Source organism: Rhinichthys klamathensis, unplaced genomic scaffold (assembly GCF_029890125.1).
Source record: "Rhinichthys klamathensis goyatoka isolate OS25496 unplaced genomic scaffold, OSU_Roscu_1.1 h1tg000015l_1, whole genome shotgun sequence".
NCBI lineage: Eukaryota > Metazoa > Chordata > Actinopteri > Cypriniformes > Leuciscidae > Rhinichthys > Rhinichthys klamathensis.
In genome coordinates, this window is record NW_026606567.1 from 3,321,071 (window position 1) to 3,348,753 (window position 27,683).

The window sequence follows — 27,683 nt, forward strand, 5'->3', positions numbered from 1 at the left end:
GTATTGTACATGTTGCTAATAAATGTGCCATGTGTAATTTTTAAACCTTCAATTAAAGGGATACTCCACCAGTTTTTCTTATTAAACTATGTTATTCCCTTATCTAAGACGAGTTGATACATACCTCTCTCGTCTCAGTGCGTGCACTATATCGCTCTGTATTGCCGCAAAACTATGTTAGCACTTAGCTTAGCCCATGCATTAAATATGGGCCAAGCAGAGAAGCGACCAAACACTTCCACGTTTTCCCTATGTAAACACAGTTACTCGAGTAGTGTAACTGGACCTGGGCTGGTGACACAAAATAAACCGTTGCGCTTTTCTAAGCGTTTAAAATTGATGACTATATTGTATGGCGGAATACCATAACAAGTGCTTTTGAGCACTTCGACTTGGCGCAATAATATCTTCACTCGTGAAAAGTCCTCTTACCGGCTCCCGCTTCCTCTCCCCCTCCCTCTGACATTTCCGTCAATACAACCAACGTGACATGCGCCGGTAGTAGTAGTTCGAGCGGAGTTGACGAAGTAACAGGTTGTTGGAAGCTAGTTTGTGTACAATAATGGTTAAAGCGTGCATCGTAAAGGGTTGTGAAAATAAGGAGAATGTACATAGTGCTGTCATTTTTCACCGAATTCCAACACACCACATACAGCGGAGAGCTTGGTTAGCTGCTTTGAACAAGAATCCCAAAACACCATTGATGACTCTGAAGAAGTGGCGTGTTTGCTCCGAACATTTCACAAAGGAGGACTATACCTGCACAGGAACACGCCTAAAGGATGAGGCTACACCAACAATATTCAGATCACTTACAGAAAGCCCGTGGTCTTTCGCCAGCTCCGGTCTGTTCTGGATCATATCTTTCTTCCCTCTCACGGTCCATAAGAGCTAATTCCTCCTCCGTGTACTCGGGTTCAAACAGATATGGCTCTGGGTCTTCTACAAAGAAGTCATAATCATCTACAAAGTCCGCCATTGCAAATGATCTGCAGTTTGCTAATAGCACAGGTAGTAAAAGTCACGTTGGTTGTATTGACGGAAATGTCAGAGGGAGGGGGAGAGGAAGCGGGAGCCGGTAAGAGGACTTTTCACGAGTGAAGATATTATTGCGCCAAGTCGAAGTGCTCAAAAGCACTTGTTATGGTATTCCGCCATACAATATAGTCATCAATTTTAAACGCTTAGAAAAGCGTAACGGTTTATTTTGTGTCACCAGCCCAGGTCCAGTTACACTACTCGAGTAACTGTGTTTACATAGGGAAAACGTGGAAGTGTTTGGTCGCTTCTCTGCTTGGCCCATATTTAATGCATGGGCTAAGCTAAGTGCTAACATAGTTTTGCGGCAATACAGAGCGATATAGTGCACGCACTGAGACGAGAGAGGTATGTATCAACTCGTCTTAGTTAAGGGAATAACATAGTTTAATAAGAAAAACTGGTGGAGTATCCCTTTAAGTGTATTTTTATGATGGCAATAACTATAAAGTGACCATTGTAATGTAGTAATCAAATGTAGGCTAATAAAATTACTACGCTCAGATGAGTGAATGTGTGTTCCTTTTACCGGTTAACATTTAGTCCATGCTTTTTGTTTTTATAAATTTTCATTTTTAGTTTAGTCAATTTAACTTCTGCTTTAAAAATCATTATTTTTGTTTTTTTAGATTGTAATTTTGTAGTTACAATGTTAGAATGTAATGTGATTTTGACCCTTTTTTTGCACTTAATAGTTAATATAGTATTCTGATGTTTATGAAAGCGTTCTTCAGTTTGTTTAGCAGTGTGTTTGAGAGCGTTATCCCAGAGCAGGGATTCCCAAAATCTCAATATAAATAAATATGAATATTTTAAGTTAATATTTCATTTAACTACACATTTGCTTATTCTTGGTTCTCTGATGTCAGGTAATGGTCACATGAAATATTGAAGTTTTATTTTGATTTGACATTTTTAGAATTTAAGTGATTATAACGGTTCACTTTTCGTCATGTCACAACCCTCCTCTAGTTCCCTTCAGGTGTTCACAAATCATTTTTGTTTTTATGCATTCCATTTATGCAAGTATTGAATGTAATGTGAATCACTGATAGTTCTGTTTGCTTAATTGTAACATCTTTAACTTTTAGTTTATGCCAAAACATCTCACACCAACCAGCTACCTCATTCATTCATTTAAAGCTTTTTAACTTTCTTCATCTTTAGCCAAGATTAAATGTTTCAACAAAGACTTTCTTGCAGCTGAAGTCAGATTTATTGAGCTAGACAGGTTTGTGCGCAGTTGTCATCTTGTCAACTCTTTCTTCCATTTCTTTAATGGAGGATTGTAACTCCTGTAGAGTTGCCCTAGGCCTCTTTTGTGCCTCTTTTCCCTTACTGCACACCCGGTTTGAAAGGCCGGGCGATTTTGGGCAGGTGCAAAACTCACATTTGTCACCTGTAATTATAGCCTTAGAGAGCTTTAAAAGTATATTCATTGCTTTGAAAAGTTCATAACATTCCATCGGTTTGGAATGTTCCTGTGTCGTTCAAATTCAAATTTTGAATTTTTTTTTTCCAGTATTTTTTTTTTTTTTTCAATGCATGTGCTAAATTGGAATGGATTCATTCTGGATTATTTTTTTTTTTACTACTGACATTATCAGAAGATAAAACTTATGCTTAAGCAGCTATAATCAACAGGTTATATCTAGGGATGCACCAATATGAAAGTTTTGTCCGATAACCGATAATTCTTTATATTTGATAGCCGATATATTGGCTGATAAATCTAAATCAGACTTGCGCTGCACATGTTGCACTCAACTTAATCTTCATTTTTGAAGTGATTCCAATCATATTTCAAGCAATTCAAAACCATCATGGCGAACAGTGTGCAGCGTCTCAGCTGAAGGAAATAATCCATTATTTATCGACTAATATACCGGCCTAATTTTCTTATCAGGCCGATAACATTAAAGATGAACGTATATCGGCCGATACTGATATGGTGGCCGATATATCATGCATCTTATATCACATGTGACAATTTTATGTAGCATTTGAAAATCTTATATCAGAATTTACATGTTTTTTTTCCTCTCTTCAGTTCAAGTTACTCGTCCGCAGCCCTCGAGTTTGAGAAGGAGCACAAAATCAATCCTGTGTACGACTCGCCCAGAATGTCACGGCGTAGTTTGAGACTACAGACTAGCAGTGGTTTCTATGGTGACAACAGCTTCACTGAGCTCACGGGGAATCACAATGTCAGCTCCCACAAGCGGACCAGCACCACCACCACCACCAGCAGCAGCAGCAACGTAAACAGGTCAGATGTTCATCTCTCTGTCAGTTTGAGATAACAACCCGAGTGTAAAACATGACTTCTTATCGGTAAACCCGCACAGCCTCATACCAGCACAAATACGTGAGGACAAAATGATCCTTGTTCTGTTTTTGCCAAATGAATCATGTGGCAAATGAATCTCTTAAAGCCATTAAATGTATCCTTTTATCTTACTACTGTGGACACCTTTTGTTCAAGGAAAGGAGGTTCATCTTAAAATGTATTATTATATGCATTGAATTTTGCTATTCCGCAACTATAGATTTAAGAAATATACAAGTAGTGACAGTTAGCATTACAACTTGCACTAGTAAGAGAGGTTGTCCTGCAACTACTGACATGTTAGTGCTTGAGTTAAATGAATGAAGAAAAATGAATGACATAGTGAAAATACCATCTTTTCAACCTTACAGAAATCCCCCCCAAAAGATATGTTTGTGCGATCAGCCTGGCAGCACATATTTGACATGACTTACAGCAAGTTCGTACAACTTACCTGCCGGTACTTAATTTTGTGTCAGTTTAATGACCCATAAAAGAAGTTTAAGAATGCACATTTATTGAATTGTTTTTTTAAATAAAGTGGACGAGTAGTATTTTGTCTTTCAATAAATAGTATTAATTAATAGATGCCAGTGTTTCCTCTAGGATTTTTTCCAGCCATGGTGGCAGGCCCATTTCGCCATGGGGAGGGGGCGTGGCCCTTGAGTGATATTCCCATATTCCCAAGAACAATTCATAGTGCTCTGAGCTCTCCACTCCAGTGCTGTAATCTAACAGACACCCAGGAGAAAGGAATATGATTTAGAAAGCGCTATAAAATCCAGCAAGATAAAGTCATTTTATGCAAACTATAGACCTTTATATACAAATAAAGTATAATAATGGGAACATTGATCTTGAAGAGAGTGTCGTCGTGTTACTGTCGTAACCGAACGCGACGCGCTGTTTGAATGCTGAATGGAGAATGACTGAGGAGAGATGAGTCTCCATTAACTTTAACTTAACGACTTAAATATTCATTTTTACCTCACATTATGCTATTGCATGACTTTAGAAGTCTTGGAATATAGTGCGAAAACTTTATGGTGCTTTACAATGTTTTTTATGCCTTTAGCTTAACAATAACACAATAGTATGCACAATATCGGACCTCACTGAGAAGCTGCAGCCATGGCGGGATGATTTTAGGTGTGGCGGCCCGCCACGGCAGAATGAATGTAGAGGAAACACTGGATGCATTAAAGCTTTTGCATAGTGCTTAGTGCATATGCTTCTGATATGTTTAGCTGTGTGGGTGATGCAGGCTCCAGTCTAGAAATATGATATGTCCTAAACACCAAAGCTTTTAGTCAGAGTGGAAAGGATGTTTAATTTGACACAAATGTCCAACGTTGACTCCCAATACACTACCGTTCAAAAGCTTGGGGTCAAGACTTTTTTTTAAGTAATTAATACTTTTATTTATAAAGGATGCATTAAAGAGGTTATGAGATGGATTCTTTCCATTTGATCAGGAATAAATTACATTTTACTATATATTAGATAATTTTTTTACTTAGTAATAATATTTCACAAAATGTATACTGTATTTTTATTCAAGTATAATTCAGCCTGGGTGAGCATAAGAGATCTTGCAAAAAAAAAAAAAAAAAAAAAAAAGATATATATATATAAACATATATAGACGAACCGAATTCCTTCCACTAGCAAAAATGAACAGTGACTTTTGCCATTAATGATTATATGATCCTCACTATCAGAGGAAAATATTCTTTACATATTTCCATATGCCACATGAGAAAAAATTGTGGCAGCAACAAATGACTTTGTTTAGGGTGTAATAGAAGTGCATAGTGATCCTCACTTTGAAATGTAATGACCCAGTGTATTTTGTCCCGCAGGTCTGTGCGGAGCAGGAGGCAGCAGCAGCAGGGGTCGTCCATGTACGAGTCTCAGAGCGTGACTCAGACTCCACAGAACGATCAGAGCACATCAGACCTGAGCTTCAACAGTACCGCCAGTGATGCGTCTCTGATCTCCAGCCTGCTGGACAAGTCCACGCTCAGACAGAGCTCCACCACACACATGTACTCTGGTCAGTGGCCTTTCACGAGTACGCACAGCCAACATGAAGTCAAAACACATTTACATTTGAAATTCTGCACGATTAATTAGTGCTTATAATTCATAAAGTTTGTGAAAACTGTAATTGTTGTTATTTTAGGCAAATGTCACGCTGTAGCTATTGCTTATATAAGCCTGACTATATAAACTATGCATAAACAACTGTTTATGTTGGAAGTTCAAGATTTTGTTTAAGTTAGCAGAATAAATAACTCTAGGGCAGGTCATCATCATCTTTCCTCTGTGTTTCACATCAGTTGAAAAAAAGACCTTTTTTTTTACATTTTCAACTTTCTTTAGTGTGTTAATGATGCTGTTTGAGCATGAAAAAGCTCTGCAAAGTTACAAAGCACAAAGTCACTCCGAAGGGAGTTATTCTCTATATCAGTAAACACTGTTTCTGAAATCCCTGAAAGCCTCAATTCGCCTTTGGCTAAGCCCCGCCCCCCTTAGTTACTGTTGCTACGTCCGACAAACAAACTTCATCTGGGCTCTGGTATCAACATGGCTTATGCTGTGACAGCTCTTCCTGCTGAAATTTTATCAAACTTTTATAAAGCAGCAAATAAAGTGTCCGATAGAAGTAGGCAAAAGGGGCTGCAATACGTTCGAAGGCTATATTCACGACATACAGGTGAAACGCAAGGAACAACAAGGCATCCAAATAGAGGCAAAAGCATACCGGTCACAGTAAAAAAATCAACCACCGCATATCCTACTAATCGAGACGGAGGCTGGGACTAACAATATCAAGGAGCAACACTGTTCATGCAAAGCTGGGTAGGTCTCTATTCACTTCTATAATCGTTATTACAAAGCAAACGGACTACGCGAGTATAACGTTGTTATTTATTTATTAGCAGCGTGTGCTAGACGACACTTGTCAGGATTTGACTTCGGTTTGGGAAGGGAAAAAAACGGACACCCCCCTCCAACCTCTCTGGGAAACACGCATCTGTGTTACAAATGCCCCAGGCACAACGTTAACCATATTTTTGATAAAACTACGACGGTAATAGCCTGCCGAGACCAAAAATATGAGACGCCTGTGTTAAAGTCAATGGAGCGCTGTGAAAAAGTGTCGGACCACTGTGGGAGCTCGTTCTTGGCTGCGCTGTGATTGGTCAATCTACATTCTAGGGTGTGGCTTAGCCAAAGGCGAATTGTAGTCTTGATTTCTTTCTAGGGACAAACATGACACAATATTCCTCATTTAAATAAATCCCACTTAAGGCATACGCAAAATAAATGTGCCAGGCCTGGTTGAGTTAGTAGTGTGATGAAACTTATCGTTTATGGTATTACATTCCTTAACCAATCACAACACACTGGTCCAACCAATCAAAGTTCATTGCATATTCTATTAGGCCCAGGAACAAAATCAAGACTTTGTAAACGGGCATAAAATGGCTTCTTTAACAGTGTGCTTTGACTCTTGTTATTCATTTATTTGTTATTTTTCCTAATGTTGTGTTCAGCACGGAGACGAAGAACGGCTCACAGCTCTCTGTTGGAGAATGGAGATGCCAGTAAAACGGAGGCGCACGCTAATCTGGCTAACGGCTACATCTGTAAGGACTGTTCGTTCCACGCAGACGGGAAGGAGGATGAAACGGTGTTTACTTTACCGTACTCCGCGTCTTCACCGCATCAGACAGCTGTAGATGCCACTGTGACCACCTCTCTGAACAGTGTTGACAATGACAGGACAGGTGAGGAGGACATCCATCTAGTCAATTCGCAAACATCGCTACTGTTTTTATGCTTCTCCATAATTTAAAAAACTGAATGTAATTTCTGGTTCACTATGAATATTTGAAGTAGACCAATAAGCAAGTCACCTTAAATGTATGAGGCATTGTGTAATTCTGGTTTAGTGCTATGTTTTTTTATATATATATGTATGCAAATTCATGCTTGCTCTTTTGAATGAAGTGAAATGCATGCTGGGATTTTAGGTGAGCAGGGGATGATTTTTGTGGTACGTGTGTTTCAGCTCATGACAGCTACTGTGGCAGTGTGAACGTACGAGATCTGGCGACCGCAGACAGACATCTCAATCTCAACGGCTCCCTCTGTAAGTACACACGGTCCTTCAGCGCACAAGCAGCTTCAGCAGCAGACATTTACAAAATGCTCAAAAACTACTGCTAATGCACTATCAAAACTTATGATGTGGACATTTTTCTGTAGTGAAAGGGCATCAACAGGATTTTTGTTGGGTTATTTGTTTTTGAATGGCTACTTTAAGGACAGAACCTAAGCCTGACGGTCAACAGAGCTTGTGATGGTCCTTTCTGAATGAGATAAAGGATGACAAATTGTCCACTCAATGTTGTCAACCAGAGTGTCATTGGGACAATAAATCAATGTATCTACACCTTTGAGTTATCAGACACTTCCTGCCTTTACAGCTTAGTGTTTTTTTTAATTATTAATTACATGTATGTTATGTTTTCAGTCATTTTGAATGTATTATTTTTATAGATTGATATTTTAACATACACTACCATTTAATAGTTTAGGGTCAGTAAGATTTTTTTTTTTATGTTTTGTAAAAAAAAAAAAGTCTCATTTATTTGATCTTTGAAATACAGTCTCTACCAGTCGATCTACGAACGCCGATCCAAGCTTACTGTTCGCGCTCACCTTATCACAACTTATAGCTCGTTCACATCTCACCAGCGCACTTGGATCGGCGTTCGTAGATCGACTGGTAGAGACTGTTTTTCAAAGATGGCTTCTGCCTGTATACGCGAAGTTGACTGTATGTATAAAATATCTTCTTATTAAACTGTCTGGACACTGACAAAGTTCTCAATGCTTCGGTTTGAAGGTAGGGACCCTCATTATGCTACCGTGCTAGTGTGGGGCTATTTTCAGCCTTGTTAGTGGTATTAACAAGCGATTTTTATTTGTCATTACTCCATGCCCAATATACTAGCGTTATACTAGCTTTATAGGCTAAACTGTTTTTAGAGATAAAACTATTTACATTCGATAATCATGAAAACAAATCTCAGATAACGGTTGACTAGGTAACAATGTGTAATTAGACCAAAGGTTCATTTTGCGCCGGAGTTCTCCTTTAATATTTTTGTGGAAACTGATGAATTTTTTTAGGATTCTTTGATGAATAGAAAGTTTTTAAAAGAACTGCATTTCTTTGAAATAAAAACCTTTTGTAACAATATAAATGTTGTTGTCACTTTTGATCAATTTAATGTATCGCTCCTGAATAACAGTATTGATTTCTTTCCAAAAGTATATATTTTACTGACCCAAAATGGTAGTGTACCATTTTGAGTATATTATTTAATAAATTTATATTCTTCTTGACTTTATTTATATAAGTTGTATTCCTTTCCATGAGTTGTGATGCTGATGTTGATGTCGTCACTGCTGACTTACAGGCGATGACTGCAAAGGGAAGCAGCACATGGAAACACGCATGGAGCATAAACGCTATTCCTTCACCCGCCACGTATTCACAGCCTTGTGGGCCCTTGTTTCTTACACAGGTTATACACCTTCAGATCTTTACACACCTTCCTAGTAGACATCGCTTCAGGAGAGACGTTTTTGTGTTGTTCTTTTTGTAAGCTTTCACGACTTTACTTGTGTTTTCTATCCATTTGTTCACTGAAAGTCTTCGCTAAGGTGTAAGACACTAGAATGCAATTTGGGGGAAAGATGTGTTGGATAGCAGGATGTTGTCTGAATGTCTTCTGGTTGACTCAGGTTACGGTCTTCTGAAGGTTTGCCGAAGCTTCGGCTCTGCCGGTGCGTTTGTGACTCGGAAGCTGAAGTCCGTGCTGTGGTTGGCACTGTGTTCTCCAGGTCGATATGATTCAGACTCCAGCATGCACGCCTTTCTCTCTCACTTCCTCCTCTTTCTCACATCATTTAGTTTTTGGCACAGTGAGGCCCCATATGATTTCTTTCTGAAGACTGAAATCATTTTAACCTGCACTTCCTTCCTGAACTTTTCAGCTCTGGTGATTCGAGTGCATCCATCTCTGTATCTGATTCTTTGACTAATAATTCTCTTCCCTCAATCATTTAAACCTGTCAATGAGTAACATGGACTAACTATCGCTCCATTATAACTTCCTCTTCTGCTCTGAACAGGGAAAGCAGCGACTGGCGCCTTCTGGTGGCTGGGAACAGGATGGTATCAGCTGGTGGCGCTCATGTCTCTGATCAACGTCTTTCTACTCACCAGGTAAAAGTTAAAAGTGTTTGGGCCTTTATGTAAATATTGTGCTTTTGCTTATTATTTTAACACACTCTAGTCAGGTCAAGTCATCTTTATTTTAAAGCGCTTTATACAATAGAAATTATTTCGAAGTAGCTTCACAGTAATAAACTGGAAAATAACAATCACTGATACAAACTTTATCAAATTTGAGACAAGCTCTAAAAAGATAATAGTATCCTTATTCAGCACAATTTAGTTCAGTGTTGATTCAGTTCACTAACTGTAAAATTAATTTATTATGTAACAAGTTCAATTCAGCTTTGAGCAGCTCTACTAAAGACAATAGTGCCGTTATTCAGCTCCAGTCGGTTCAGTGTTGACAGTTTAGTTCAATAACAGGGTGGTTGATGCAAAATTCATACATTTAAAAAAATATATAGTTTCAGCTATAAAGTGGAAGAAAACAGTGTCATTATTCAGCTCAATTCAGTTCAACCTTTCTTCTCATCTGATCAGTGTAAAGTGCAGTCAAATCCATAATATTGCTGGATATTACTCTTTGGTCAGGATGCAAATATTATATATATATATCTCTTTTTGACAGTATTTTTCTCTCTGTCTGTCAGGTGTCTGCCCAAACTACTGAAGCTTCTTCTGTTTCTGCTACCCTTCCTGCTGCTGTTCGGTGAGATTTGAATTGGATTGATTTGTAATATTGTCATTAGAGGAATATTAGTACTTAATGTTAAAGGAATAATACAATTTATTTAATTTCAGCATCTGTGAGATGCCGTATAAACTTATGGAAAACACTTTTACAGTCACTTGTTACATGCTCTTACATTCACTTAATGTAAAAAAATCTGAAACTTTTAAAAAATATATTTTAATGTTATAAAAATCTTGTAAAGTCTAAACTGTCCTTTTGAGGTGGGACTACTTTTCCAGGTGGAAGACCTTTTGCTTATATTACATACTAACATGAAAATAGTATTTCAGATCAAATAAATGCCATATTGGTTAGCATAAGAGGTTTCTTTCAGAAACAGAGTAATCTGTATATTTGCACAGAAATGGTTAAGTGATTCTGTTTCACTAGACTCATTTTAGTACATACAATGTTTGCAAATGTTGTTTTACTTCTGTGACAGTGTATTTGCATATTTCAAATATATATGGAGCTTGCTGCACACTTGTTTGCTAGGCTTCCATTGTAAGTGCTTTCGTGGTAATCAAAAGCATGTCACAGAGCATAACGTTGACGGTAAAATACCTTCTCGTATTTGAATCTAATATACACAGACGAGTTCTATTAAAGACAGTCATTGTTGTTGCAATTCCTTTTTTTTTGGTATAATGGCACAGAAACCTTTGTAATGATCCAGACATTCCTTCACAAAACCACTGGCACTAATAAACAGCCACACTTGTGCAATCATATGTACTTCTACCCAGATGGTTTTGCTTATTCTACTTTCACACTTATCCAAGATTGCACAAACACACACATTCTCTTTTTCTTTCTTTCTCTCTCCCTCCTCAAAACGCTGATGTGAAGTTGAAGTTGTTGCCCTGAAATGCATAGTAACGTAAATTGAATATCATTATCATAGAAAGTGCCTTTAAAAGCTATTACGATTGTGTTTTTGTACCAAAAAGTCCATAAACTCCGTGTACGAGCTTTTGAACAAAGACTGTGTTTATTTAGAGATCCTGTCTCTAAGGTTTCGCTCCTTTCTCTTGTTTTTAGGATTATGGTATCTCGGTCCAACCATCGCTCTGTCCTTCCTGCCAGCTGTAAACCTCACAGAGTGGAAAACAGCGGTCACCTCTATCGCATCACTTCCTTCCCTCCCTTCTCTGCCATCTCTTCCCTCTTTACCTGCACTACCTTCTTTTATAAAAGAACCACTATTTGAAGAACAACAACGCATCCCACCTTCAGCGATCTCTCAGGTAACGAACCAGGACCAATCACTAGAGTCAAATCTGATATTTATAAAGTACATGAATTTTGAATCTAATTCTAATCTGAACTCTTGTCAGGCTGCATCGGGGTCCATTGACAGCGAGCGTTTGGCTCGACTCGAGCAGCGTGTGGCGTCACTGTGGGAAAGCGTCCAGCAGGGGGAGCTGATAGTCAAGCAGCAGCATGAGGAGGCCGTGGGTTTCGTCCAGGCCCTTCAGGACCAGATAAACACACAAACAGACAGAGAGAGTCTCGGCCTGTGGGTCTCGCAGCTCCTCGAGCCCAAGTTCAGTGCACTCGAGGGAGAGATGGAGAGAGAGACGGTCAGCAGGACAGAGGTGAGAATTATCAAGCTTCTGTGTTAAGGTCGTTTCCTCTGTTTTGATCATTAGTTACAAAAATACAGGGTTCAAAATGATCATTTAAAGGTAAATATTTGGAAACTTTTTTATGGGACTGTCCTGCTTTTAATGTTATTCTCCACTGATTTATTCAGAAATGTCATTATTATATGGTTTTCTTTTAAAATAATTCCTGCCACCTTTTTTTTCTTCGTTTTACCCCTAAACGAAGAATGAAAAAGAGCTTTACCATGAGTATATCGGGGCCTTAACTGATAAAAAAAAGTTGCAAAGGCATTTTGCTTGTTTTGCTGTGTTTATGTACAATCCATGCCTCCCTCTGTCCCCAGTGGCATTATTTTACCCACAACTGTCTTTTTAATGTGTAGTTGTTTTTCTCTCACTGTGTGTTCCAGACTGAGGAACAGCGTGTGCAGCAACAGACGAGTCTCGAAACTCGACTAGCCGAGCTGGAACTTCTGCTTCAGAACCTGAACTCTAGAACTGAGGTAGAACACACACACACACACACTCTCTCTCTGTCTTTTGATGCCTTCATGTCTTGTCAGAATTACTGCAATTACAATTTAGAGATTGTTTTCCCATGTCCTCGGATTATTTCTTGCCATTGCAACGTATTCTGTAAGAAAATATAGAGTCAGTAAGAGAAAGTGCCAACTGATAATATAAAATAATAAAAAAGGCATAAACTACTATTCAAAAGTTTGGGTTCTATTCAATTTTTTAAAAGTTTTCTAAAGAAGTCTCTTCTGCTCACCGAGGTTGCATTTATTTGATAAAAAAAAATACAGTAAAAACATTGATATAGTGAATTATTACTATTTAAAATAACTGTTTTCTATTGGAATACATGTTAAAATGTAATTTATTCCTTTGAGCAAAGCTGTATTTTCAGCATCATTACTCCAGTCTTCAGTGTCACATGATCCTAATGATACTAATATGGTCTGATTTGATGCTCAAGAAACATTTCTGATGAATGTTAAAACTATTAATTTCATTTAAAAATTACTCGCCATTCATCTAATTTTGTCTCAATTCTCTTCTCATTCAAAGGAAATCCATGTAACACGGCAGACTCCAGAACAGGCCTCTGTCAGGTAGACATGCTTAAAAATTACCAGCAAATGTAGTTGTTCTGGGCACTTCCTGTCTCAGTATTAATGTCCGCTCTTAACTTTTGCTCTGCAGTGTTGGAGTGTCTCAGGAGAACCATGATGCTTTGCTCTCTGAGGTTCAGAGGTTGGAAGCGGAGCTGGGCCGCATCAGAGGAGACCTGCAAGGGGTGATGGGATGTCGGGGGAAATGCAACCGGCTCGACACCATACATGAAACGGTGTGTAGTGTTTATATAATATATATATGTTTATGTAATATAATACACTTATCCTGTTGGGGTTTTTACTTATATTTATATATATATATATATATATATATATATATATATACTCTGATTTCTTCCCCAGGTGTCGGCACAGGTGAAAAAAGAGTTGTACGCTCTGTTGTACGGCCGAAACGGGGGTGAAATGGAGATTCCCGAGCCCTTCTTGCCGTGGCTGGCATCTCAGTACACACGCTCCTCTGACCTCACTGCGATCCTCATGACCCTGGAGCGCAGCATTCTGGGAAACCTGTCTCTTCAGATGCAGGAGAGCAAACAGCAGCAGTCCTCCGCTGAAACAATTACTCAGACTGTCGCCCACACCGCTGGGGCTGCTGGGATGTCAGAGGAGGTACAAAACTAAAAAAAATAACGTTGGGTTGATTAAAAAAAATTGTTTTTTTGAGCTATGGAAACTTCTAATTAAATTGTATTAAAACAACAAATTACATTATATTATAAATTAAGTTCCTCTAAGGCAAATGCAAATTTTTAAGTTGATTACTCAAAAAAATGACTTGAGCTGTAGCCCTGAAACCAATTAATGATCTATTTTACTTCAAATCTGCAGCTAGATTAGCATATGCTAAATGTAACTTATTTAGCTTGTAATTTTAATGAACAAGTAAGAAATTACTTTTCACTGGCATCAGCGATGTCATTGCTTATAGAGTCAATGTAGTGTTTGCCTTCAGGTAGTCTAACTTTTAAGTCAACATAACTCAACAAAATAACTGTTGAAACTTAAACGGATCAATAAATTCGAATTTTTAAAAGTTGTGGTAGCAGGTCTGCTGAATTACTTTTTAGAGTGAATTATGCATTATCGTTCAAAAGTTTGTGGTCAGTATGAATTCTTTTTCTTCTTTTCTTTTTAAATGATTACTTATATTCAGCAAGGTCAAAAGTGACAGTAAAGACATTTATAATGTTACGAAAGATTTATATTTCAAATGAATGCTTGTCTTTTGAACTATTAAAGAATCCTGAATGTATGTATCACGGTTTCCACAAAAATATTAAGCAGTACACAGTTCAAAATTGATGATGATAATGTTCTTGAGCAGCAAATCATCATATCACAATGATTTCTGAAGGATCACTGGAGTAATGATGCTGAAAATTCAGATTTGATCACAGGAATAAATTACATTTTATAATATATTAATATAGAAAAGTTATAAATTGTAATAATATTTCACAATATTAACTGTTCTACTGAGCATAAGAGACTTCTTTCAAAAAAGAGACATTACAACATATCCTACCCAACTCCAAACTTTTGAGCAGTTGTGTTATGTATCTTGCTCTTTCAAAGTAGACTCCACCCTCATATCTTAACAACAGATGTAAAGTTTATTACACATCAAATGACACCCAATCTGTTAGAATGTGTATGACTTGATCATGTGAAGAGGAAAGAACGATTATGGCAGCTGTTAGCACAAATTGAAGTTAATTTAAGTGGCCATATTTGAGGAAACCCTTTTTTTCTCGTTCAATTGTATGTTTTCATACCCCTTTTAAGATGCCTTTAAAATCTCTGAAATAATACCAACTGTGTTTCCCCGCAATCTCAGCAGGTCCAGTTGATTGTCCAGCGTGCGTTAAGGCTGTACTCCCAGGACCGCACCGGACAGGTGGACTATGCTCTGGAGTCTGGAGGTAAGCACATCTACAAAACACGTACATATGAACATCACTGGCCCTTTAAAGACATTTTTACACAAGACTGATGTGTGTTGGCAGGTGGCAGCATTCTCAGCACGCGCTGCTCCGAGACGTACGAGACAAAGACGGCACTGATGAGCCTGTTTGGGATCCCACTGTGGTACTTCTCACAGTCTCCACGTGCTGTCATCCAGGTACAGACCTAAAGTACACACTTTGTACTGTACTTGAAGTGATAGATAACCTGAACCAGCATCACGCATATCAATATATGCAACTATTCCAGGGTTTCCGGGGAGTCATAAAAAGTCATAAAACGTCTTAAATTTAATAATAAGAATTTTAGGCCATAAAAAGTCATAAAAACGTCCGGATTTTCCCTACAAGGTCATAAATTACATTTAGCCACGTCTTAAATTGATATGCTCATTCATTCATTATCGCGATATAATTTTTCTCGATAAAACGATATCAAGAGTTCGATAAATGTTCGATAATGTTTATGCGCCAAAAGCGGAACGAAACTCATTTGAACCGCGCGCGCCTCACGGACCGTTTATCCGCTCGGCTCAAAGTCCAAACGGCAGCGCGAGCTCACTAGAGCAGACGCGTTTACTCTGATCGGCCTCGGTCACGAGATCCAGTGAGAAGCGCTTGAGTTCAGCGAAGAACACAAATGTCTCAGTGATTTAAACCAGTTTAAAGGCAGATGAAACAGCGCTGACGAACATGAGAAACACAGTGCGCAACTATACAGTCAGAAAGCTTTTCCGTCTACAAATTCCCATCATTTACCATCTATTTACTGTAACGTTAGCCTAGTAATATTAACTGCACCATGAAATGTGGGATATACATATTGAATTGTATTATATTATTAATGTAGACAATGTATTAAAGGACTAATGGAATATAATTACAGTATTTAATGTATTTAGGCTATACTGTTTTTCATACATTTCATGAAGAAACGTGCCATCAAAGTCAGGCAACACAAACCTGGTTCAAGACTTGAAACAATATCCCCCATTAGCACATGCAGAAACTAAGAAATTAATTTTCCAATAAAGATATAAGTTTTGTTAAGGAAAAATGACGTTTGAATGTTCTACCTCATATTTGTGAAATGTTCTCGTGTTTGGCAAGTGTTTGTCATAATATGTTCTGACAATAAAGAGTAGTTTAAAACCACAAATTAACGCTCTGGTTTCTACAACTTTCAGTTAGGAGCAAAAATCTGCCTTTAAACTTGAAAGAAATAAAGATTTGACATTTATCGTGATAATTATCGATATTGGCTGATATATTATCGTGATAATTGTTAAGTGTTGTTCCTGTGTTATTGATGCTTAGGGAAAGGGAGCCTTTAGTTTGTTACTATTAAAAAAATTGAATCTTTAAATAATGAAACGTTACTTTTAATGAAAGTCAATAAAAAAAGACTTTTGAAAGGAAGTTATTTTTTCATAATTCGTGTAGGTCATAAATTTAAATCATAATGGTCATAAAAAGGTCTTATAAAGTCTTACATTTGACTGACTAAACCCTGCAGAAACCCTGCTATTCTGTAGCTTAAACAGTAGAGAATGTCACTAGCAATGTCAAGGTCAAGGTCAGGGGTTCGATTCCCAAATTAAATGTATTCTTTGAATACAATCTTAGTTGATTCGGATATCAGCATCAACTAAGTCCATAAATATAAATGTAAGAGTATCAGCACTCTGATAAAAAAAAAAGAAGAAAAGAATTGTTTGCATACATTCTGTAATTAATCACAATTAATCCCACCTATCATTTAACATAATACATAAAGTAAGTTTACAGTGAATCTCCAAATTAATGTAGAAACAACTAGGGGTGTAACGGTACATGTATTCGTATTGAACCGTTTCGGTTCGAGGCTTCCGGTTCGGTACGCATACAAACCGAACGATTCCTTGGACCATTTTTCCTGCCGACAAAATTCGCGCTGGCACGATCACCACAACGTTGCGCAACATCAAATGGCAAGCGTAATGAAACCGGAACGAAACTGCGCTATTGTGCTTCACGGATCGTTTATCAGTTCGGAGCAGCAACATCTGTGCAGCGGGAGCCGATCTCGATCAAGCGACACTGTTACAACCGTTACAACACAGCGCTAAGAGATCCAGTAAAGAAAACATTTGAGTTCGCCACTGAAGTAATAACATCGCTGCGAGATCTAGTGAGAAGCATTCGAAGCTATTAACCGTAGATCTCTATTAGATCAAACAGCGCTGACGTGGACACCAGGAGAAACATTGTGCCGTGAATGAACTAGTAATACTAGTCCACAGACCAGCAACATTCACCATGGATTTAATATAGTAACAACACTAACTGTAACCAGTTTGGCTGGAAGAGTGAAATGCTTTCAAGTACTTAACACATCTTTTTCCAGCACTTCAAAACTCAAATATTATATAAATAAATAGCCTATATGAAGAGTTCAGATGCAAAAGCCTCTATAAGTTAGCCTCGTGAGACCATCCTGATCTCGCGAGCTTTCAAGGTTTCACTCGCAGATCAGTCTGGATACTTTCCGTTAAAGAAAATTTGGGAGCAGTTCACCAAACGAACGTCCAATCAGCGTTGGCTTTGAGGCGGGTTGAGGTGTGACGCAACGAGAAGCGCGTCAGTTCAGTCTAAAGAACATGTCGGCTTCAGCGGATGAAACTAGCATCAGCGTGGCTATCGAGCAAGTTTTATCGGAATTACAGAGTATTTCTTCACTGAAAGAAGAGCAAAACACTGCTCTGGAGGCTTTTCTCAGAGGAAAAGATACGCTCTGTTAGTACGTCATATGCTTCGTTGATCTGATTGGTTGATTTGGCCCGTCTATCACCAACATAGGCCAATCAGCTAACCAGTATTTTCGCCCCTTACCAAAACTACTTCAACGGAAGGTTTCCAGATGGATATGCGGAGCAAATCCATCTGGCGGAGTCAGGTTATCTATAAGTGCCATTTGAAATTTTCTTCTAGAAATTAGAATGATAATTTTTATGAAGCTTGTACATTTAAGTTCAGTAATTTCACTCAAATGACAATTAATAGGCAATCTTCATTGCCATTTAAGTGAAATTACTGAACTTAAATATACAAGCTTGATAAAAATGATCATTCTAAGAAAATTTCAAATAGCTTTTGCATCTAAACTCTTCATATATTTAAATATTATTTTTAATGTGATGACCAAAACATTATTTGTTCATCCTTCAAAGACGACCCCCATTTATAAACCTGAAAGTTTCAAGATGTAGGAAAACTCACTTATTTAAAAAATATTTTTTCTTTTAACAAATAGGAAATTTCTCTGGCATTTCTTACTTTTTGCTGTATCGAAAACGTACCGAACCGTGACTTTAAAACCGAGGTACGTACCGAACCGTGATTTTTGTGTACCGTTACACCCCTAGAAACAACACAAAGATTTGTTTAATGGCATCTTTATACTAATTACAATTTCTGGGGATGAAATTAGTAATTATAGCCATTCAACATTACAGTATAAATGAAAGCCATCATTTTTAACATTTAGGCTTTAGAAAATATAACAACATTTAATGTAAGTTAACTTTTAAAAAAATCTTCACATAAACCCATTATAATACATATTATATTTAGCTGTGCCTTTAGTATAGCAGGGCTCAACGACAAGGATTTTTACTGGCCCCGCCACCAAAAAAAGTGATTGTTTTCGTTGTTGTAACCTTGTATTTTAATAAAAAGGTTATGACACCCTACATTTTTACGTACTAGTGAAATTTCACAATTCTCGATTTTATATCACAATAAAAACTGCTAGCCTGACTAATATAAAGTTCAAACATTTTTTACACAAGTAGTCAGTAATGAAATAAGAGCAAATGACAAACAATAGAATAAAGAAATAATGAAATAAACAGGTGATGGGTGATTTTTCAACTTAAATTTTCGACACCAAAAAAAGATGAATGATGTGAATTTCTGTCTTCCTTGTAGCCGGACATGTACCCTGGCAACTGCTGGGCATTTAAAGGCTCCCAGGGTTATCTGGTGATCAGGCTGTCTTTAAGCGTGATCCCGACCTCCTTCTGCCTGGAGCATATTCCCAAAAGCCTCTCTCCCTCGGGGAACATCAGCAGCGCACCTCGACGATTCTCTGTCTATGTAAGAATGCATGCTTATGTCTGGTTTATGAGCATGTACTCACACATATTTCTAGCTGGATGCTTAAATGTGTTTTTGTGTTAAGAAGTGGTATATAGTCACGAGTGGTGTGCTGTTTGTATCTGCAGGGATTGGATGATGAATACCAGGAAGAAGGGAAACTGCTGGGTGACTACACCTATCAAGATGATGGAGAATCACTCCAGATCTTCCCAGTTATGGTAAAATATATGCATACAGAATTTGTAGATGTATGATGTCCAATGCTCCCCTACAGGGTTCAAGTTTTCCCTGGTGTCTGCGCACGCAATAAGTGGGCGGGCAATATGCTAATGTTTCCTCTTGACGTCACAACGAAACGGCTTATGACTCGTTTGAAAAACAATTAATTGACTCAGAGTCGACTCTTACTTATGAAAGACAATAACTTTATATACGGTGCACTTTCAGATTTAAAACTTAAAACTGCAGGATGTTTTCATTCACTTAGAGCGATGTTACACACTACATGAAAGGTCATTTTCAAAAATCCATAGTAGGGGCCCTTTAAGGCAACTTAAAGGCAGAGGTTAGAGTCCTGTGATTTCCACGATGCAGAAAATGTAGACACAATCGCTTAATCCAGTTATAAAAATGGAATACACTGGATGTTACATAATTTGGTCAAATTTGGATCATTCAAAAGTAGGGCTAAACACTTAATTTAATCGGGATATAGACTTGTGTCTGTGAATATTAAACCACAAAAAGACTGCTATTGAAATATGTGTCTTGGCCAGTATTTTATCATTTCATTTGATAAAACTAATGTCAGATACACACAGAAACTCAAAGGTCTTCACTACAACCCGAACACAGTTTGTTTTAACTTGAAGGAATTATTAAAGAAATACTGTATATTACAGGGTTCGTACAAGGTGCTTAAAGTGCTTGAAGTACTTGAATTTGACTTTTTGAAATTTAAGTCCTGGAAAACCCTTGAAAACAGCCATATTTTTGAAGAGGTACTTGAAAAGTGCTTGAATTATTATAGGGATGCAACGATACCGAGCTCATGTACTCGTAAAAATGCTCTGATACCAATAACCGATAGGCCTACCGGGCAGCGTGTGTATAGTAACGCATAGCTGTGGTGCGCGAGCTGATCATCAGAGAAAACCGCGCAGTGGATTGAGCGCGCAGCAGCACAGACGAGCACATCTCTTTAAACAGACATCAGTGGAAGGTTTGTAGTTTAGTCGGATGTCAATGGCAATGAAAATAAAACAAGGCATGTACTAGCTTATTATTAACGTTAACTGACGAGAGAGAGCGCAGTTCTGTTGAATGCTCTTGATTGCTAAATCGTTCACTCAGCTTGTGTTATTTGGATGACAACTAAATCAAGTAAAGTAAAACATGACCTGTTACCTGATTTATGTATAACGAGTGATTCCCTACATTATTACTGGACGTTTGCAGTCAATAAGTTCCATGAACGCAAGCATCCAAAGCGCGCGCCCCGGAAACCAGCGTGTCAGCGCGCGGATACTGAATTGAATTGTCTTTCACGTCTTGCGCTTGTGCGGAGGAATTCACACAGAATTATGTAAAAATGCCCATATTTGCGAGTATCCTAGTAAACAAAGTCAGGTATATCAAGTGAACGTAGCCATGGGGTCCGTGCATTCGGTCTTAAAGGGGCAGCACTTCAATAAACCCACTGCTGTTTTAATGTTAATCAAACAATGAATGGACAAATAAATTACTCACTGCTCTTGACTAAATAGTCTACCCTTTTCAACTTTCAAAAGATCCATCTAGATTTAATTTATCCAGTAATTTGTAGCCTTTCTTTGTTCTATTGTATTTATTTGTAAGTTGATTATTCGTTCTTATTTTGTTGCTGACTGCTTACCTTTTAATAATGTTTTAAATTCACATTAATTAGGCTGGCAGTTTTTGTTGTAGTATCAAAATTGGATTAAATTATTTATATTTCACTGGTGTCTAAACATTTGTACCACTGACCCAATTCTCAGCACTGACATTTCTGGAGCTGCTCTAGTCTAAATATGTGCTGTGCTATTCAATGAAATATAAAATATGATAGAGCAATAGCATGTACAGTAACAAAAGCTCATACAATGCAATTTAGCAGGCTTAATTAAGCATGCAAATAATTGAAAGAAATATATATTTGATAAACAAATTAAGCCAACTAATATGATTATTACTAATACATTTAAAAATTACAAATGCAGTGAAAATTCAGGAATCGGTTACAGTATCGGTATCTTGTTCTGCAAAAAAGTGGTATCGGTCCATCACTAATTTAAAATATTGTGATTTTTTTTTTTTTTTTTTTTTTTTTGAAAAAATACAATTGTTTCACGCTAAATCAACGCTGTAGCCCGTCTGAGATATAGAGCTATTTCCCATGGCTATGAGCATGATATTAAGTATATGATAAGTATATAATACAACTTTCATTCTTCAGGTCAATCATATATATTAATGGGGGGGAAAATCAGTTTCAATATCCTTTCAATGGTTAAGGTGAGTTCCCATGCCTGCCAGCGCTGGTCAATGGATTCACCTCTCTGAATTGAAACATCAATAAGTAAAAATAATAATCAAGATTTTGTTTGATAAGTGCCGATTGAAGTCCTTGAAAGTCCTGGAATTTCATTTGACAGAGTCCGAACCCTGATATTACTATTGTACAGTAAAATTTGCTTCTCACGGTAATAATAACAATAATAATAAAAGTTTATTGAAACATTTTCAAGGAATATCACAATTTTTCAACCATATTTAAAAGGCAAACCTCTACTGCGCAACACTTTTTTGCCAAGAAATAAAATTATTTAAATACATTTTAAAAAATGTATTACATTATTAATGTTTTATATATTCTTTTGATTACCACTGTTTTTGGTAATACATTTGTATGAAACAGAACTCTTTTTTTTTTTTTTTATTAAGAAAATGTAATTAAACCATTAAAAATAAATCCAGAAGAAATAAAATGGAAAACACGGAATGTGTTTCCTAGTATCTTGTCGTTAGCTTAGCAACATGCACTTTTCTTTTTTGGCCAAATTCAGCATTGCATGTCCCAGAATGCATTAATAAAAAATCAAGTGTTATTAGCTTAGCAACATGCTTCTGTCAAACTCAATTGGAATAAATTGTAAATTGAGTCTATGTTCTGTACCAGTCATGTATGTAGTTCTGTTTTAGTTAGCATGCTGCCCTTGTAGACAGCAGAGCAGCGTACTAGGGTTTGGCAGTGAGCGGAAATGCTGACCATGATTTATTTTGCCTTTTTGTCCCCAGGAGAAGAATGACAAGGCCTTTCAGATCATCGAGATGCGCGTGCTGTCGAACTGGGGTCATCCCGATTACACCTGCCTGTATCGCTTCAGAGTCCACGGCAAACCTCACACTCAATAAAGCCCCACTGTACAGTACCATATCACCCTTTATGTACATACAGGAAACGCTCGGACTTTGATGCGGCTCGGGTGAGACTGGGCTCGCAAGCTACGTTTTTAAGACTTTTAATACGAATGATGGCCGAAACAGAGTTACAAGGAGCACAGCGGGAAAGAGCCATGCATTTCAAGCTAAGGATTTCCCACTTGTTTCCTTCCCACTTCCCTGTTCTTGCACTGATTCATGCCCTTTCGGCCGGGCCCCGTGTTACGCTCCTGCCCCGTAGAGGTATCTGTGCCTTCAGACAGAACACGCTTCTCTCATTTTACTTTTGTTTTCTGAATGTACAGAGAGGTGTGAAGTTCAGGACACACTAATGTAAGTATCCGAGTATCCGACTTCAGCCTCTGCCGCTTTGACTAGTCTGGAAGAGGGACGTTTTTAAAACCTTTACCACCACTTACCCTGATTAGAGAATATGTCTGGGTCATATTTCCCCCTTGAAAAGTTATTTTTACTACATCAATCTTCTATTAGGGCTGCTAAGTTTTTTTTTTTTTTTGCATTGTGATGTTATTTTCAAATTTAAGCAACAAAAAGAAAATCTCATTACTGTAATGCAAAAGTATATATTATTTAAAAAGTTTTATTTTTTATATATTTATGATAGCCTTTGTTTTACTGCTTTTTCATTTGTTCTGATTTAAATAATTAAATTGTAATAGAGCTTGAAAAAAATTACTATTGAGTGTCATTTTTCAATAATATTATTGAGAATTTATTCCAATTACATTTTTCTTTTGCATTATAATAATGTGGTCATTTTGTAGGGAAATGTTCTTAATTTTCCAATAATGTGATGATGCAAAAAAAAATAAAAAAACATCATAAAACAGTCCTTTTTTACTTTATAATGCTGACTGAAGCTACCAATCACAGTTGTGTTATTTGTATGTGCCATTTAGGGCTGATATTATTTTCAGTGTGAAATATGACCCAGACAGTATTTTATTTTTTGTACAAAAGAAGAAAAACTGATAACAGCCATAAATTGTAAGAGACACTAGCTTGAGCTCAGATGGAAATCTCCACGGACGGGGAACGGATGTTTATGGATGAGCATGTGGACTAATATGTGTACATTTGAACAAAACTGGACATAAAACACTCACTCACTGTTTGTTTCTCTCGTCAGTAGTAATATCACAGCGCAGTCACGATACTCCGCAGGAATGTAACTTATTGTAATTAGTCCTTTTTAATCGACTTATATCAGTGTTTATTTTACATAAAGGGGTGCGCCCTGTCGTCTTCATCATCATCATTATATTCCTTTTTATTGTGTTTTTGTCAAGCTTTTGAGTTAAAGTAGACAGCGCACTGTTCTGTCTTTATAAAGGAAATGTAAGTTGCACAAGTCCTATGTAATTCATTGGATACGTTTAAAAAGTCAGGGGTTCATTTGCAGAACAGTGTCGTCAACACTATGTTGACCTCTAAGAGTCCGTTTGTAAAATACTATTGATTTGTTCGTGACTATTTATTTTACAGAATTTTAGCTGAGAAATAGGACTTTGTGCGGTGTGTTTTGTAAAATGCTTTTCAGTGCAAATTGGTCTGTTTATATTTAGTTTTGTTTTCCGGTCGTTATAAAATGGCTACAGTACTATGACTTGTACCAGTAAAGAACTTTAATTTTGAGGATATTTGTATTTTTTTTATTGAAGTGTGCTGAAGTGGTTAAAATAAGTTCACGGAAAAATCTAAATTGTTTATATTTTTATAGTCTTACCATTATGTTATGTAAGAAAAAGTGTTACAAGTTTGGAACCACATGAGGAGGGTGAGTATTATGAAAGATTCATTTTCATTTGTACTTTAAAATGATGTGCGCTCCTTCAAAACTGCTTTTTTGGCACTGAAACACTGCAATTTCAGTATGACCCCAGCGATATTGCAGTCTTTGGTTGAACTGTTCAAATCTGTCAAAACCTGCTGAAAGACATGGTTGAGTGTTGGTAATCTCCTCTGTTTGCCAGCCGTCTAACACATGCATGTAGCGAATGATGGCCCTCGTTTTGCATTTTGCTCTTTTCTAAATTATATTTCAATGTATCTCAATTGCTACGCTGACCTGCTATTATATAAGGCCAGGGAGGAGTAAGAAACAACATCACAGAACATTACATGAACATTAACTGGGTAGGCCTTTATAACTAAATGTTTAGAGACATCGTGTACCCTTATTAAATAATAAATTGGGAGAACCTACAGAAATGTCAAGGATGGATACTTTTATAGAGCTTCACTAAAATGGAGTTCCAGAAATTTGCCTTTTTGCATTTTTAATCCACACAGATAGATACACAGATAGATAGATAGATAGATAGATAGATAGATAGATAGATAGATAGATAGATAGATAGATAGATAGATAGATAGATAGTAGTTCCCTTTTTCTCCAGCAGAGTGCAGCACAACCAGGCTGCTATTCTCCTCAATGTGCGCGCGCTTGTCCTATATGTGGATTGTGTGATCCGAAATGTTCTCAAATTCATATGATTTATTTATATTTTATGAGAGATTGCACATGAGACGGTGTTATAAACTCCAATACTTTCTCTCTTCTGGTCATTCACCTCTCTTCTCCGTCCATGTGCTGATGAGTGGGACTTGTGTTGTAGGCAAGTTGTTAATGCCAGATGCGTTACTGGATTGTTGCTTTGCAGGGTGCGAATTATGGGGTTATGACCCAAAAATAAAGGCTTTAATCTCTCCACAAAAGAAGTCTGTGAGAGGTGTAGAACAGACTTCCTCGAGAAAGTGTGTATTCAAACATTTCATTTTCACCAACAAATATTAAAACGAAAACGAATTAAAATCGCGTTCGCTCAAGAACAACCATAACAGAACAATGACGTTATTGCAACTGCTATCGATAAACCATAAATGAAGTGTTAATTATTTATCTATCACTTTAATTTGTTTTTATATATATATATATATATATATATATATATATATATATATATATATATGTATGTATATATATATATATATATGTATGTATATATATAGTGGAGAGAGAGAGAGACACACACCATCAGGTACATCACTCACACACACACACCTGTGCTGACCCTGCATTCCGCCCTCATAACACTTCATATATAACGGACGCTCGTGCCGCCGAATCGTTGCGCAAGACAAAAACAAATTCTCGACTTTTTTTCCTTTTTTTTATTTTTTATTTTTTTTACCCAGAACTTCAATTCCCTTTACAATCGATAATTGTATAATTCACAGCATCTATCTATCACATGTTTTGTTTAACTTTTAGGCTACCGTGTGCAAAAAACAAGCGTCCACTTTTATTCTTAAAGTGACTGTACCTCTTCTTTGTGTAAGGACCCAAAAGCACTGATGCAAAGGCTCTTTCGCTACTTTCCTCTGCGCATTTCTGCTGTCTGTGAATGGGCGGTCTTACTCACTGCACACCACACACACCGTGTCAGTGTTCAGCAGCACCACACAGATGCGTTTCTCTCTCCGAGGGCACAATGTCGCACACAGGAGTTTTGCATCCGTCTAGGAACATCCACAGGTAGTTAGTCACCACTTTTGCATTCTCTTTGGAAAAGCATTTGATCGATTTGGACACTTTTTTTTTTTCTTGCTTTTTGTCTATTATATATTATTATTGTCTTGCAGTTGCATGCATATTATTGTACATACACTGAGGACTATGCACTACTTGACCATATAGAACCGACAACGATGCTTGCTTGTAAACATTTGCAGATGCTTTTGCCGTAAGTTTTCGGGTTTTTTTTTTTTTATTATTATTTTATTTTTTCGGAATATAACGCTTGGATTTTATTACAAGTTTGGATGTGAAGACAAAAGCGGAATATAATGGCTAGTGATTTGAAGCCTCGGTTGTGTGTGATGAAGAAAGGAGAGAGCGGATACGGGTTTCATCTGCACGGAGAGAAAGGAAAAACCGGACAGTACATACGGAAAGTGGAGCGCGCGTCCCCGGCTGAGGCATCGGGACTGCGCGCGGGTGACCGTGTGGTGGAGGTGAACGGCGAGAACGTGGAGCGAGAGACACACCATCAGGTACATCACTCTCTCTCACACACACACACACACACACACACACACACACACACACACACACACCTGTGCTGATTCTGCATATTCCGCCCTCATAACACTTCACATTACACTGGCCATGATGCTGCTTTGTGAGGTAATTACGTGATATAGGCTATGCAGTTTATTAGTTTTACACTACACTAACGTTCAAAAGTTTAAGGTCAGTAAGATTTTTTTATTTAGCAAGGATGCATTCAATTGATCAAAAATGACAGTAAAGACGTTTACAATGGTCGAAAAGATTTATATTTCAAAGGGTCACGTGACGCTGAAGACTGGAGTAATAATGCTGAAAAGTGAAAATACAATATAAAACAGTCATTTTTAATTGTGACGATATTTGAAACTATTACTGTTTCACTGTATTTATAAAAAAAAGCATAAAAATATTACTGACTCCAGTCCAACCTTTTAATCGTTTGTGTATGTTTGTCATGATGATCTTAACTTTTTGGTTTTTATCATATGTGTAATGCTTGAAATGAGATTTGTATACAAATATAAATTGTATGAATGTCCTTCTAAAACTCAAATTTTATGAAATGCATGAGTTTAAGTGGATATTGAAGGGAGGAAAAAAATGCTTCAATAAAATATCCTTATATAGTGTTTAAAAGCATCCTAAGGTTGATAAATATGCAGAATGAGCAGAGCAAAGACACTTAAAGACAGACATTGAAACTCAAATATAAGAGGGTTGGTCACAACATCATTCCCATTTGCGTTACGTCATAGTTTCAATGACTTTTACTGTTGTTGTTCTAAATGTGCAAACAATCATGAGAATGTGTCAGTGTGTCCAAACCTTTGACTGGTATGTTTGTATAAACGGCAGAGAGTGAAATCCATTTATTTGAGCTAAAAAGGTTTGGCCTTTGGAAACAACTTTGCAT

The 27,683-nt window shown here is 37.3% G+C and overlaps 2 protein-coding genes across 5 annotated transcripts in view; both read left to right on the forward strand.

Moving 5' to 3' along the window:
- The window catches only part of sun1b (Sad1 and UNC84 domain containing 1b), a 42,062-nt gene extending 19,349 nt beyond the window's left edge, over positions 1-22,713 (forward strand). For 3 of the 4 annotated variants that reach the window (XM_056233009.1, XM_056233001.1, XM_056232992.1), the window contains 19 exons: positions 3,089-3,307; positions 5,230-5,423; positions 6,931-7,164; positions 7,449-7,529; positions 8,866-8,973; positions 9,194-9,292; positions 9,584-9,677; positions 10,280-10,338; positions 11,404-11,609; positions 11,700-11,960; positions 12,380-12,472; positions 13,041-13,084; positions 13,176-13,320; positions 13,451-13,717; positions 14,946-15,030; positions 15,115-15,230; positions 19,042-19,209; positions 19,338-19,430; positions 22,531-22,713. In XM_056233009.1, coding sequence (XP_056088984.1) covers positions 3,162-3,307; positions 5,230-5,423; positions 6,931-7,164; positions 7,449-7,529; positions 8,866-8,973; positions 9,194-9,292; positions 9,584-9,677; positions 10,280-10,338; positions 11,404-11,609; positions 11,700-11,960; positions 12,380-12,472; positions 13,041-13,084; positions 13,176-13,320; positions 13,451-13,717; positions 14,946-15,030; positions 15,115-15,230; positions 19,042-19,209; positions 19,338-19,430; positions 22,531-22,647 — 2,610 coding nt within the window. In that variant the 5' untranslated portion in view covers positions 3,089-3,161 and the 3' untranslated portion in view covers positions 22,648-22,713. The remainder of the gene's footprint in view (positions 1-3,088; positions 3,308-5,229; positions 5,424-6,930; positions 7,165-7,448; positions 7,530-8,865; positions 8,974-9,193; positions 9,293-9,583; positions 9,678-10,279; positions 10,339-11,403; positions 11,610-11,699; positions 11,961-12,379; positions 12,473-13,040; positions 13,085-13,175; positions 13,321-13,450; positions 13,718-14,945; positions 15,031-15,114; positions 15,231-19,041; positions 19,210-19,337; positions 19,431-22,530) is intronic. The other variant, XM_056233016.1, reaches the window with a different exon arrangement.
- A 3,429-nt stretch (positions 22,714-26,142) lies between these two features.
- Positions 26,143-27,683, forward strand: part of LOC130069279 (Na(+)/H(+) exchange regulatory cofactor NHE-RF2) — a 29,351-nt gene continuing 27,810 nt past the window's right edge. The window contains exons 1-2 of the mRNA XM_056233066.1: positions 26,143-26,233; positions 26,516-26,751. Of these exons, the coding sequence (XP_056089041.1) occupies positions 26,545-26,751 (207 nt within the window). The 5' untranslated portion in view covers positions 26,143-26,233; positions 26,516-26,544. The remainder of the gene's footprint in view (positions 26,234-26,515; positions 26,752-27,683) is intronic.